At 39.2% G+C, this 12,595-nt stretch overlaps 2 protein-coding genes across 3 annotated transcripts in view; both read left to right on the top strand.

The window, feature by feature from the left end:
• Positions 1–8,388, top strand: part of LOC122549015 (copine-3-like) — a 68,705-nt gene extending 60,317 nt beyond the window's left edge. For both annotated transcript variants that reach the window (XM_043688137.1, XM_043688136.1), the window contains exons 14-16: positions 1,727–1,860; positions 4,933–5,169; positions 7,092–8,388. In XM_043688137.1, the coding sequence (XP_043544072.1) occupies positions 1,727–1,860; positions 4,933–5,169; positions 7,092–7,217 (497 nt within the window). In that variant the 3' untranslated portion in view covers positions 7,218–8,388. The remainder of the gene's footprint in view (positions 1–1,726; positions 1,861–4,932; positions 5,170–7,091) is intronic.
• A 575-nt stretch (positions 8,389–8,963) lies between these two features.
• Positions 8,964–12,595, top strand: part of cpne3 (copine III) — a 52,791-nt gene continuing 49,159 nt past the window's right edge. Inside the window, exon 1 of the mRNA XM_043688134.1 lies at positions 8,964–9,026. Within this exon, the coding sequence (XP_043544069.1) occupies positions 8,979–9,026 (48 nt within the window). The 5' untranslated portion in view covers positions 8,964–8,978. The remainder of the gene's footprint in view (positions 9,027–12,595) is intronic.

The raw sequence follows: 12,595 nt of genomic DNA, 5'->3' as shown, positions 1-12,595 counted from the left end.
AACGTTGAGGGTTGTCTCATGCACTTTAGCAAGATTTGAGACTGTGTTCGACCTATAAATGAATTTGCTTGTTGACTGTGTTGAAGCACGATATGCCCTATCAGTGTGATGTTTTTCATCAGCTTTTACAATGTTAATGATCTAATCACTTATTAGAGATTAAGTAACTTGGTTAGTTTATTTAAAACTGTAGTACTTATATTATGAAGCTGGAATTATAGCAAACCAATTGATTTGTGCTTGCAGCTTCCAAACTAAGAGCAGACAGACTGTCAGGTAGAGTCTCAAAATTACATCCCCACAGCTCATAGAATTCTTAAAGGTGAATTCTCTTAAAGACAAAGTACACATAAGAGACTGCAGTAGCTGTCTTATTTGCAGCAGAACTTTCTGGGAGCAGATTGGCATCATCAGTTAGCTATGTACCCACCTGAACCCTACCAAAAACCCCCAAGTGATCAACACAGTCATCTTCACTTTTGAAGATGAAAAGAGGGAGAATATGCTTACAATAAGATGTATTGAATCAGAGTTTCAAATTTCAGCAGTTGATTCAAAGTAATTGTTGGATTTTGACATTTGGAGAACTGCATTACTCATTTACTGATTATTAAGATTTTCCCTTATTTTTCAGATTTGCATTTTTGAAGTTAGTTTTTCATAGGTTTAATTAAGTAAATATTTTAAAAAGGGAACATTTTTGATGCTTTATATGTTCTTTAAGGTAATTATTATGAAGATGTTCATATGAGTGGGGGCCAGTTAACTGTGCGGTTTAGGGGGTAACGTGATAAAGCCAGGGACATTTTAAAAACTCAAGTCAGTGAACTGAAAATACATCTTAATGGACATGTCCTTTCCATATGATGAGAAAGCACACATGGCTTTACTATTATATTACATAGTGGCACAAGGCCTCCACTTTGCTCATTGCTGGAGCTGAGACCAGTTGTCCAAAGGGTCCATCATATATAGATAAGCAGTTTTAAACTGGATCAGTGGCATGTGCTTCAGCTCCTCTGCTGACCAGAAGATCTATACCATTGTCTTTGGCTTCAGTCATTAAATCTAGTAGTGTATGCTATGACCTCCAGTCTGTTTAAATGAAAAAAAAATCACCTGCTTTCTGTCCAGCAAGTTGTCAGCACCGTGCTGAAATGTCAGTTGATGAGGTTGTTGAAGTTCTTGGAGTGGGTCTTGAATCCACAGCTTCTGTTTTGGGAGATCAACTAATGTGTCAAGGCTGACAGCTAAATTTTGAATGTTTTAAGTCTCATTGGGAGGGAAACAAAAAGTGTATCTTCAAAAATATCAAGACTAGAAGAATTTATTTCTGCATCAGGTCTTAAATCTGCACAATGCAATTTTGTCATTTTTGCATTTACAAAATGCATGTACATAGTTTCAAACTTTCTTCAATTATTCTGAGGTAGAAATAGTTCATTGAAGTCTAGACATTTGATTTGGACTGTAATTGTTATTTTGCTGCATGTGCTCTTTTGGAAAGTAGAATGCCAGAAACTCCTCAATTTAGCCTGAGTTCCTAGTATTGCTGTTCAACCTTATACATGGTTACATTGCTAGATATTGTGAGCCTAAAGTTGCATTGTGATTTGCACAGGAATAGCCTTTTAGCTTTGTAAACAAATTAAATAGATGAAAGCTAAAATTGCAACCAAGCTAGATTGTCTGCAATAAAAAAATGCTCTACCTATTTGCTTATCAGGAGTGCAAGGAATTGTGGATGCCTACCGCAACTGTCTTCCCCAAGTCAAACTGTATGGACCAACAAACTTTGCTCCCATTATAAACCATGTGGCAAGATTTGCAGCTGCAGCAATTCAACAGCCAACAGCTTCTGTAAGTATAAAGAGAACCCCAGAAACTGAAAATGCAGAAAATGTCACTATCTGCAGGGAAAAATATTAAGGATAAGTTAATGATTTTGATGGGCTCCTTTTCTTAATCTTCCAACATTTTCTAGCTACAGTGAGAATCTTATGTTTGTCAGTGTTCATTTTTTTCATAGTAAAATGTATAGTATCATATTGAAAATAAGGATGTGGAAATGCCATACTTTTTAATAGATGTTATGGTTTCAAATGATATATAGAAGTAGTGTGATATTATTCTGACATATGACTCACTTAAAATTCGGACCACAATTCTGAGGGAAAGCAGAATCCTTAATTTTGGATTTAATGCAGAGCATACAGTAATCGGAAAAGATTGCTAAATGTGTAGAAGACCTTAATTGGATCATAGTTTCAATATTGCACCTAATTTTACAAGCTGTAACCAGTCCAGCTGGTTATGTCTATGTCTAAAAGGTTTGGATAGTTCTTATAATCTTTCTAATAATCTTGGTTCCTGTATCATTTAAATGCCTTCCTCTGTCATAAGTACTAAATGAGTCATTGGTGGCAAGAGAGATCATGGTACTTCCGTTTTTTTCAGTCTTGTTCAATGGCCACAATGGAAACATTCCTACCCTGGGGACAGTAGAGAGTTGACGTTCAAAACACACCTGCAAAGTCTGCTATTTAGAAAGAGTAGCTGTCCCTAAAGTCAGTGCTTTCTCCTGAGATTAATTCAAAATTCACAAAGTATACATCTGCAATGTTTGCATATTAGATAAAGTATGATAAAAGATTGACTGCAAAATTCAATTTGTAAATAGTTCAATTTCAATTGTAAATGTTAATCATGATAATAGTGTGATAAGAGATTGTTTACTTCTCCATTATTGAACTATGTTTTGTATATAAAGATACTGAGGCAGAACCAAAAATATGTACACAACATGAAAAGTTTACTTAGTGCTACTCTGGTAAGCTGAGGTGAATTATACAACGTAGATAAAATTATTTCAAACTTTGTGTTGATGTCTATCATGTAACCTGTTACAGACTTCTTTTTTAAATGATAAACTGCTATTATGGGTTATGCTTTATAGTTCATGCATTTCAGTTTCATGTTTATTTCCTCGGGGATTCTAATGCCATTTATTAACGAGAGCTTTTCAATTTTTTTCCCCTTTTTTTTCCGGTTGGCAATTCTCAAAAGCTTAGTAAGAAGTATGATTTTACAAGTGTGATCACTGTCTGACACCTCATTCCATGTTTCTCTTATTTACCTGCCTCTCCTCCAACCTAGTTCACTGTAACCGGTGCTCCCAATGTGGTCTTCTCTACATCGGTGAGACTAAATGTAAACTCAAGGCATGTTTCACTGGGCATCTTAGCCAGGCCTGCAGAGGCCAACTTGATCTCCCAGTCACTGTCCATTTTAATTCTCCTTCTCACTCCCTTTCTGACATGACCATCCTCGGTCTCCTCCATTGCCACAGTGAATCAGACTGCAAATTGAAGGAATGATACTTCATCATCTGCCTGGGCAGCCTACAGCCAGAGGACTCAACAGTGAGTTCTCCAATTTCAAATAACCTTCCCACCCATCCATCCCTCCAACTGACCCTTCCTTCCAGCTACCAACCAGATTCATTCCTCCCATTGACCAAGCAGGTTATACCCACCACCTGTATTGACCTATCACTATCTCACTACTTTTCCTCTCTCCACCCATAATCCACCACCACCACACACCCAGCTTGTCTACTCTGTTCTTTTATAAACAGGAGGTCACATGATAAATATTAATTTGATGTTCAATGTGCTACCCTATTTTCACCAGGGTAGAATTGGGTGTATCATATCTTTTCCCAAATCATCATCTTGGGTTCTCTGTCTGGAGCCCGGTCTGACCTACAGCACCTTGACATCCACTGTGGTTAGGGTAGAGAAACAACAGCCCCTGAATCTACCCCAGCCAGAATGGGGATGGAATCCTGTACTGTTGACATCAGTTTGCTCCACACCAGTCTCCAGTAAACTTTCCATCCAGAAGCTGCTCAAACACTGGAAAGCAAATGATCATGAAATATCAATGCAACCTACACTACAAGGTTGCCATTTTGTTATTTGCACTCCAGAATGTAAATAAAAATGCCATGCTTCTGTGAGTAACACTGCCAAGACACAACTGATGTCATCCTGTTTTTATCCATCTTCTGATAATACATCTGCTGATGTTTATGTGCTGTGTTGTTCATCCTACGTGATTTCAAATAGAAAATCCCAGAAGTGGCATCAACAGCATCAGAAGTGGCATCAACATCTGCTTGTTTAACTTAGTGAAGTCCAGCAGAAGTTTGAGAGATATCAGAATGTGGGCTGAAAATGTGTTGCTGGAAAAGCGCAGCAGGTCAGGCAGCATCCAAGGAACAGGAGAATCGACGTTTCGGGCATAAGCCCTTCTTCAGGAATGAGGAAAGTGTGTCCAGCAGGCTAAGATAAAAGGTAGGGAGGAGGGACTTGGGGGAGGGGCGTCGGAAATGTGATAGGTGGAAAGAGGTCAAGGTGAGGGTGATAGGTCAGACTGGGGTGGGGGAGGAGAGGTCAGAAAGATGATTGCAGGTTAGGAAGGCGGTGCTGAGTTCGAGGGATTTGACTGAGACAAGGTGGGGGGAGGGGAAATGAGGAAACTGGAGAAATCTGAGTTCATCCCTTGTGGTTGGAGGGTTCCTAAGCAGAAGATGAGGCGCTCTTCCTCCAACCGTTGTGTTGCCATGGTCTGGCAATGGAGGAGTCGATTCTCCTGTTCCTTGGATGCTGCCTGACCTGCTGCGCTTTTCCAGCAACACATTTTCAGCTCTGATCTCCAGCATCTGCAGCCCTCACTTTCTCTCAAAGATATCAGAATGTCTCAATTTGTAGATTTGTTTTTCCAAAGAAGATAAACTAATGTTTAGTTTTTATTTATTTACCATGTTCTCAGTCGATGCTGGTGGAAAAGAATTAGATTTAGGTGCACCATTGATGTGACCCCATTTGGCAACTTATCTTTGACCTGTGAAAATTTTTGTCTTAATAGCAATATTTTGTCCTGCTGATCATTACGGATGGAGTGATCACCGATCTAGATAACACCAAGCAGGCCATTGTTAATGCTTCTAAGTTGCCGATGTCCATTATCATTATTGGTGTTGGTGGAGCAGATTTTAGTGCCATGGAATTTCTGGATGGTGATGATGGTGTACTGAGATCACCTACTGGGGAAGTAGCTGTGCGGGATATTGTCCAGTTTGTGCCATTTCGGAAATTTCAAAATGTAAGTATGTTATTGTAAATATTAATATTTGACGTCTACTTCACGGGTTATATGAACTTAGTTACGATAATGCTGATTTGAAAGCATTTCATTTGAATTAAATGTTTGGCATTAACCATTTATAGTAGTCTTTCTTATGATTATAACTGTAAATAAAATACTGTCCTCCTTAGGGAAAATTCTAGAGGCCTGAAAGATTGCAAACATTTCATGTATTTTAAAAGGGAAGAATGATAAACTTGACTACTATAGTTACTATTAGGGAAAATTTGGAAGTTATTTGGACAAAATTAAATCTCATTTGAAGAAGTGAGTTAATAAATGAATGTTATTATGGATTTGCTAAAAAGCAAATCATGTTAGCCTCAATTACTTCAATTTAGCCTAAGGTAAAGTTTTATGATCATAATGTTGTTGATGTGAGTTTTGATTTTTGAGTGGCATTGTCAAAATGGCACATATTCGTCTTATGACCAAAACTAAACCCAATAGTGTGAAATGAATAGTGAGAACATGAAGACAAGATTGACAAAGCAGAAGGATGGATGAAAAAGCTCGAGTCGCATTTATTGATTGCTGTTCAATCAATACAGACATTATTTAAATAATCTTCCCTTGATTCAGTATCATTCTGTAATTCTAGCATATTAAATTGCAGTAGTCCATTTTGGGAGTCCTTTTTTTTAAATGTTTTCAGAACAGAGCCTTCTAATACCAGTCTTAAATTTTTTATTTTACTTTTTTAAACCTTTGTTTGCAAGAGATTTTGGTGAGTTCAAGCTTAGACGTTCTTCTTCAATGTGGTCATTAATGCCAATGGACGTGGTTACCTCTTAATAATGTTTTAATCCACGCACCTAATCTGCTCCAAAGTCTTTTCAAGGACCAATACAGTTTTTTAATTATCTTTCTAATTTCAAATATATATTCAAAACAATCCAAAAGAGAAGAATAAAACCCACCTTCACATCATAAACATCGACTAAATCTATCAGAATGGATAATTATGTTTAAATTGAACTTTTTATTATAGGTGTTCAGGAGAACTAAGAATTGCTCTGTGCTGTAGTCAATATTTCTTCAAATTATACATTTACATTTTTTACACAGTGAAGAAAGAACAAAAAAAATTGTAAAATGGTGACAACTGTAATTTAAGGTTAGGTTGAGGTTAGTTTTAAGTAAATACTTGATTCTGGTGACTGGATAATTTATAATTATTTGTATATACTAAAATATAATTGTGAAATAAATTATCCAGATCTGTTTAATATAACTTTAAAAGTTTGTGCGAAGATTTGTAGCTCACGTGCTCGTTGTTGTGGTTCTGTTCGCCGAGCTGGAAGTTTTTGTTGCAAACGTTTTGTCCTCTGGCTAGGCGACATCATCAGTGCTTGGGAGCCTCCTGCAAAGCGCTTCTTTGATGTTTCCTCCGGTGTTTATAGTGGTCTGTCCGTGCCGCTTCCGGTTGTCAGTTTCAGCTGTACGGTGTAGTGGTTGGTATATTGGGTCCAGGTCGATGTGTTTGTTGGAGTTTGTGGATGAATGCCATGCCTCTAGGAATTCCCTGGCTGTTCTCTGTCTGGCTTACCATATGATAGTAGTGTTGTCCCAGTCGAATTCATGGTGCTTGTTGTCTGCGTGTGTGGCTACTCCATCAACAAACACATCGACCTGGACCCAATATACCAACCACTACACCACTACAGCGACAGCTGAAACTGACAACCAGAAGCGGCAGGGACAGACCACTATAAACACCGGAGGAAACATCAAAGAAGCGCTTCGCAGGAGGCTCCCAAGCACTGATGATGTCGCCTAGCCAGGGGACGAAACGTTTGCAACAAAAACTTCCAGCTCGGCGAACAGAACCACAACAATGATTTAAAAATTAAGCTTATATGGATTTTACCTTTCTACAGGCTCCAAAAGAAGCTCTTGCACAAAGTGTACTCGCCGAAGTGCCTCAACAAGTAGTCTGCTATTTCAACACACACAAAATAAGTCCCTCAAAGGAGGAAAAACCTGAAGATTTTCTGGATTTCTAGTTGGAAGGCTGAGCTTTTCAAAATTAATTTGTTTGTGCCATTTCACTTGTTTAGCTCTTGTAAAATCAATGGTTAATCTTATAAATGAAAGATATTAAGGATAATTGTTCTCACCCCTTTTGTGTAATGTCAGGAATTATTTTCTTGATTTAAGTCCTTGGAAGATTGAACCTGTTTCCAAAATGAATTGTTTCATTTATCAACCGTAATGATGCAAGCTGTGCCTTTTTGTATGTAATTCTATTGCTTTGCTCAAAAGTAATCCAAGGGTGCTTGAATTGGGAAATGAAAATACTAGTTTAGCAGCCTTTCATGTTCAGCTGTATGTTGCAGCACTGAGTTATAACCAGCAAAATTAGCTTCAGCATTTCCAGGTTGTTGAGGAAAACTCAAGAGTTCTTGCTCTTGACTGCTAGAATTATCAGATAGCCATTTTATAAAGCTGAGAAGCAACCCTGTTTTGAGCAGTTCACTAAGACTATTGAAATAAAATCTTGCATGTGTAAGTGGCCAATTGGATGAGAAACTGGCAGGCACTTTGTTCCTGTGGAACTGTATAATTGCTCCATGTAGACATGAAATGGTGATTTGCTGTGTGTGTAGAAGGATAAAAGTGGAACCAAAATGAAAGCACCTTTTATACTAGAGGTTGGCATTTCCTTTATTTTCCATTTCATGTTGTTTGTCATTGAGACACCCCCGCATAACTCTCTTCCCAGAAACATGCTTCACATCTAAACTTAAAAACTCTTTTGCAAAATTTACTGCTTAGTACATATTATTATTTTGGAATGATATTTAGAATGAATCATATGGTTTTTCTGTTGAAACTATAAAAATTTGTTTGAGTTAACTTTTCTTTCAATTAGTAGGCTTGGAGTGTTTACATAGCAGTCTTGTTTACTGAACCCAGTTTTGGTCAAATTCACACATTTTGGTAAAGCATCAATTGTAACACTGAATTGGAAAATGACTTATCTATTATGTTTTTCATATAGTATTATGTGCACTACATTATGTTGAAATCATCAAATACTTAGCCAACATTACCAAAGATTAAAAATGAATTCAGGAAAGCTGTTTTTAAGGCTGTTTTTTTTTGTTCAAAAACATATTTGCCATGGAAAAATCTATGAACAATGCACTTTCCACAATAAAGAAATCATGAAGATATCACTTTCCTATGCTGTTTGTTTTAGAGATGAATTTGTTTAACTATAAGTTCTATACTTTAATCATCTGTTAATATCACTCTGAAAGGAATCCAACTGTTTCATTGCTGTTGATTTGACAAGATTGTTTTATTGCATCTTTATATTGTCAACAGTTAACTGATGTTCTGGGCTATATTCTCAATATGAAGATTATAACGTGTGTGCTCTAAAAAATTGTCAGATAACAAAAGTGATTGCCACACAATTGCATGCTTCAATTCCACAAACACATCTTAATATTAACTAATGTAATTTTATTGGGTGTGTTGGGTAAAAGATGGAATGTTGAGAAATAAATATTGAATCTATTTGTAATAACTTGGAAAGACTGGAAATACTCAGTTGTTCATTTGTATTCTCCACATAATGGAGGGATGATTTTTGAATCTCTTGAATATCCAAATGAGTGACCGAAGGCGAGGGTCTGAACTAACCTGCTGATTTCACTTGCATTCAATGTAGGATGCCACTTTGATAACCCAGACTGATTTGTTATTCTAATTGTCTGATGTTGCTCATTGACATGACATCTGGCAGGTAATTGCTGATGGCTGTGATCTCTGGAGGTCGACTGTTTGAAATCTTATTGGAAGAGGTGAGCACAAACAAAAAACTCCACTTGCTGAAGACTTTTGAAACCCTTAAACATTTTGTCAAGATTTCATCAGTGTTTATCAGTATTCTTAATTATCTAGCTTTGCATGGAAATACTGAATACTGTACTATTCAAACTTACTAGGAGTTAAGGAATCTTAAGATTCACGAGGAGGATTGAGGGCTGAGGTCATTGGAGCCTTGCTGGGGTTCTCCTTAGCCCCTGAGAAATTAGACAAGATATAAGGCCAACCAAAGCAGAACCAGTTATTAGTATTTGGGCATTGCTGGGTAGGCCAGCATTTATTGCTCATCCCTAATTACCCTGGAGACGTTGACTGAATTGCCACCTTGAATTGCTGCAGACCTTTGAGTGTAGCAACACCCATTGTACTATTAGGAAGGGAATCCCAAGATTTTGACCCAGCTATAATGAAGGAATAGCGATATGCTTCCAGTTCAGATCATATTAGCTTGAAAGGGAACTTGCCTGTGATGGTATTTTTCTGTGTATCTGCTACATTGACCTTCTGTTGCTGGAGAGACAGCTTAAGATTGAGGGGAGAGTCTTGTTTTCTTTCGGCTACAATGCATTTTGCCTCCTCTGGATCTCATGTAGCTAAACTTCCAATGTAGAGCCGAGATCTTCTCATTTCATTCCAAAACCATCCTGATGTTTGTTGCTCCCTGACAGCCAGCAAACTCTGTATTCCATTAACTTAAGAACACGAAGCCCACATATAATGCTTGAACATGTACTTACTTTCAGAAATTGGTTTAGCTCGTGTGGCTGGATTTTTGGTTTGCAGAGCAGTGTGATGCCAACAGTGTAGGTTCAATTCCCAACTCTGGTTTGAGGTTACCATGAAGGACTCTCATTCTCAACCTCTTCCCTTGCCTAAGCTCTGGTGGTTCTCAGGTTAAATCATGACCAGTCATTTCTCTCTCTGAGAGCAGCCCCAATTGTCAGGTAAGACTATGGCAACACAACACAACTTTCAGAACGCACTATTTTAGCACATCATGGAAAAGGTTAACCAAAGGAAAAATTGTATTGTAAACCATGTCTTACAAGCCAATGTGTCATATCAGAACAGCACTTATTTTGTGCAAAGGTAAAACACTATACAGATCTTAGAAAACTGACAAAAAAAAACAAAGTTCTGGAATTGCACAGTAGGTCAAGCAGTATCAGGTCAGTATTATTTAGCTGTTTCCTAGAACTATAGGCTTAGACATACCTGCATGTTATTTTCCTTTCAATTAATTGGCTACTGCTGTGTTAACTGTGCACTAGCTTGCTATGCAATAAGGGGGAATTGTAATCATGAGTGTTATGCAATTTGTTTGGCTGATGTGGCTGTCATGATTGAATAGTCAACTCTGTGTCACTTGGGAATTGTGCAGTCAGTCTTGCAACACTGTTCAATAGGTGAAAATAAGGTGAAGCACTGGAATGTTAGGTTAGAGGCCAGATTGATGGTAATGGAGTAATTGTGTTGTGGTAATTTATACCAGAGGCTACTGGCACAGTGGTAGGATTTGTTGTGCTTATGCATCTGAAGAATGCTGAGTTGACACCCAGGTTTTATGTCTGAACAGGAATTTTATTTACTAGTGCTTCTAAAATATCTGCAGATACACAAACTGAACTGAAAAGCTGGAATTGTATTACCATCAGCACAGAACAACCAATAGAGGTACACAATCAAACACCCAATTACTGAATGCTACACGTAAAGCATCTGAAAGCATTTTCTGTCTTGATTAGTCATTGAACATCTCAGTACGACCTGTTATGTCTTCCAGGCTTGACTCCCTCCATTGACTTCCATGGCTATCTGCTGCATCTTTCCTTTAGAGGTGCAGGTTAATTTTGATAAACAACAATGTAATGCTGACAGGGCACAAATCTTTGGTGGCAAGAACAGGAAGGCAGATTGCTACCTAAATGGAGTCTAGTTAGGTAAAGGAGCAGTACAACGAGATCTCAGTGTTCTTGTACATCAGTCAATGAAAGCAAGCATGCAGGGACAGCAGGCAGTGAAGAAGGCTAATAGCATGCTGGCCTTCATAACAAGAGGAATTGAGTATAGAAGCAAAGAGGTCCTTCTGCAGCTGTACAGGGCCCTGGTGAGACGGCACCTGGAATATTGTGTGCAGTTTTGGCCTTCAAATTTGAGGAAAGACATTCTGGCTATTGAGGGAGTGCAGCGTAGATTCACGAGGTCAATTCCTGGAAAGGCGGGACTATCTTATGCTGAAAGATTGGAGCGACTGGGCTTGTATACCCTTGAGTTTAGAAGGCTGAGAGGACACTCTGGAGGCAGGAAGCATGTTTCCGTTGATGGGGTGAGTCCCGAACCAGAGGCCACTTAGAACAGAGTTGAGGAGAAACTTATTCACCCAGAGAGTGGTGGGTGTATGGAATGCTCTGCCCCAGAAGGCTGTGGAGGCCAAGTCTCTGGATACTTTCAGGAAAGAGTTGGATAGAGCTCTTAAAGATAGTGGAATCAACGGTTATGGGGATAAGGCAGGAACAGGATACTGATTGAGGATGATCAGCCATGATCATAATGAATGGTGGTGCTGGCTCAAAGGGCAGAATGGCCGTCTCCTGCACCATTTGTCTATTGTCTATCTCACAAATGTGAATTTGGCCTGAGATTGTCATACTGGTTGTATTATAATAGGCAGGAGGCTGGAAGAACATAGCAATCCAGGCAGCACCAGGAGGTGGAGAAGTTGGCATTTCCGGTGTAACCCTTCTTCAGGACTGGGGTGGGTGTGGGGGTAGCGGGGGCAGGGTGGTGAAGTGGGGATAAGTGAAGACAGGTAGAGGGTACGACCTGGTTGGTCAGTGGGAGGAATGAATTTGGTTGGTGGCAGGGAGCATTGGAAGGGAGTCGGAGGATGGGAAGGGATGTTGTTTTGAAACTGGAGGACTCTATGTTGAGGGCAGCATATTTAAGCATTGCTAGCCAGTGTCTGTTTCGTTTTACAACCTATCCAATTTAGCATATCCTAGCCACTTATATTGCCCGGAGTTTTGACTTTTGCCCTTCGATTATATGCTGTTGATGTGACTATATTCTGCGTTTCACACACCATAACATTTATAATTTTGGAATACATTTTTTTAAAATCCACATGACAATGTAATACATTTCTTCCTTTTTTCCAGTCACTCGGGAAATTAGGACAATGGCATTCACTCTCAATCCCTCTGCTCCAATCCTGACCTTGCCATCAAGCCAGCAGATAAAGGGGGCGCAGTGGTAGTCTGGCACACTGACCTCTACACCGCTGAAGCCAAACGCCAACTCAAGGACACCTCCTCTTACCGCCCCCTCGAACATGACCCCCCCCTCCCCCCCCTCCATCATCTCCCAGACCATGCAGAACCTCATCACCTCAGGAGATCTCCCACCCACAGCTTCCAACCTCATGGTCTGGGAACCCCTCACTGCCCGGTTCTACCTCCTTCCCAAGATCCACAAGCCTGACCACCCTGGCCGACCCATTGTCTCAGCATGCTCCTGCCCCACTGAACTCATCTCTACCTACCTC

Source organism: Chiloscyllium plagiosum, chromosome 4 (assembly GCF_004010195.1).
Source record: "Chiloscyllium plagiosum isolate BGI_BamShark_2017 chromosome 4, ASM401019v2, whole genome shotgun sequence".
In the NCBI taxonomy this organism is placed as follows: Eukaryota; Metazoa; Chordata; class Chondrichthyes; order Orectolobiformes; family Hemiscylliidae; genus Chiloscyllium; species Chiloscyllium plagiosum.
Note: the sequence above shows the minus strand (reverse complement) of the source record. Positions and strands in the feature narration are given on the sequence as shown.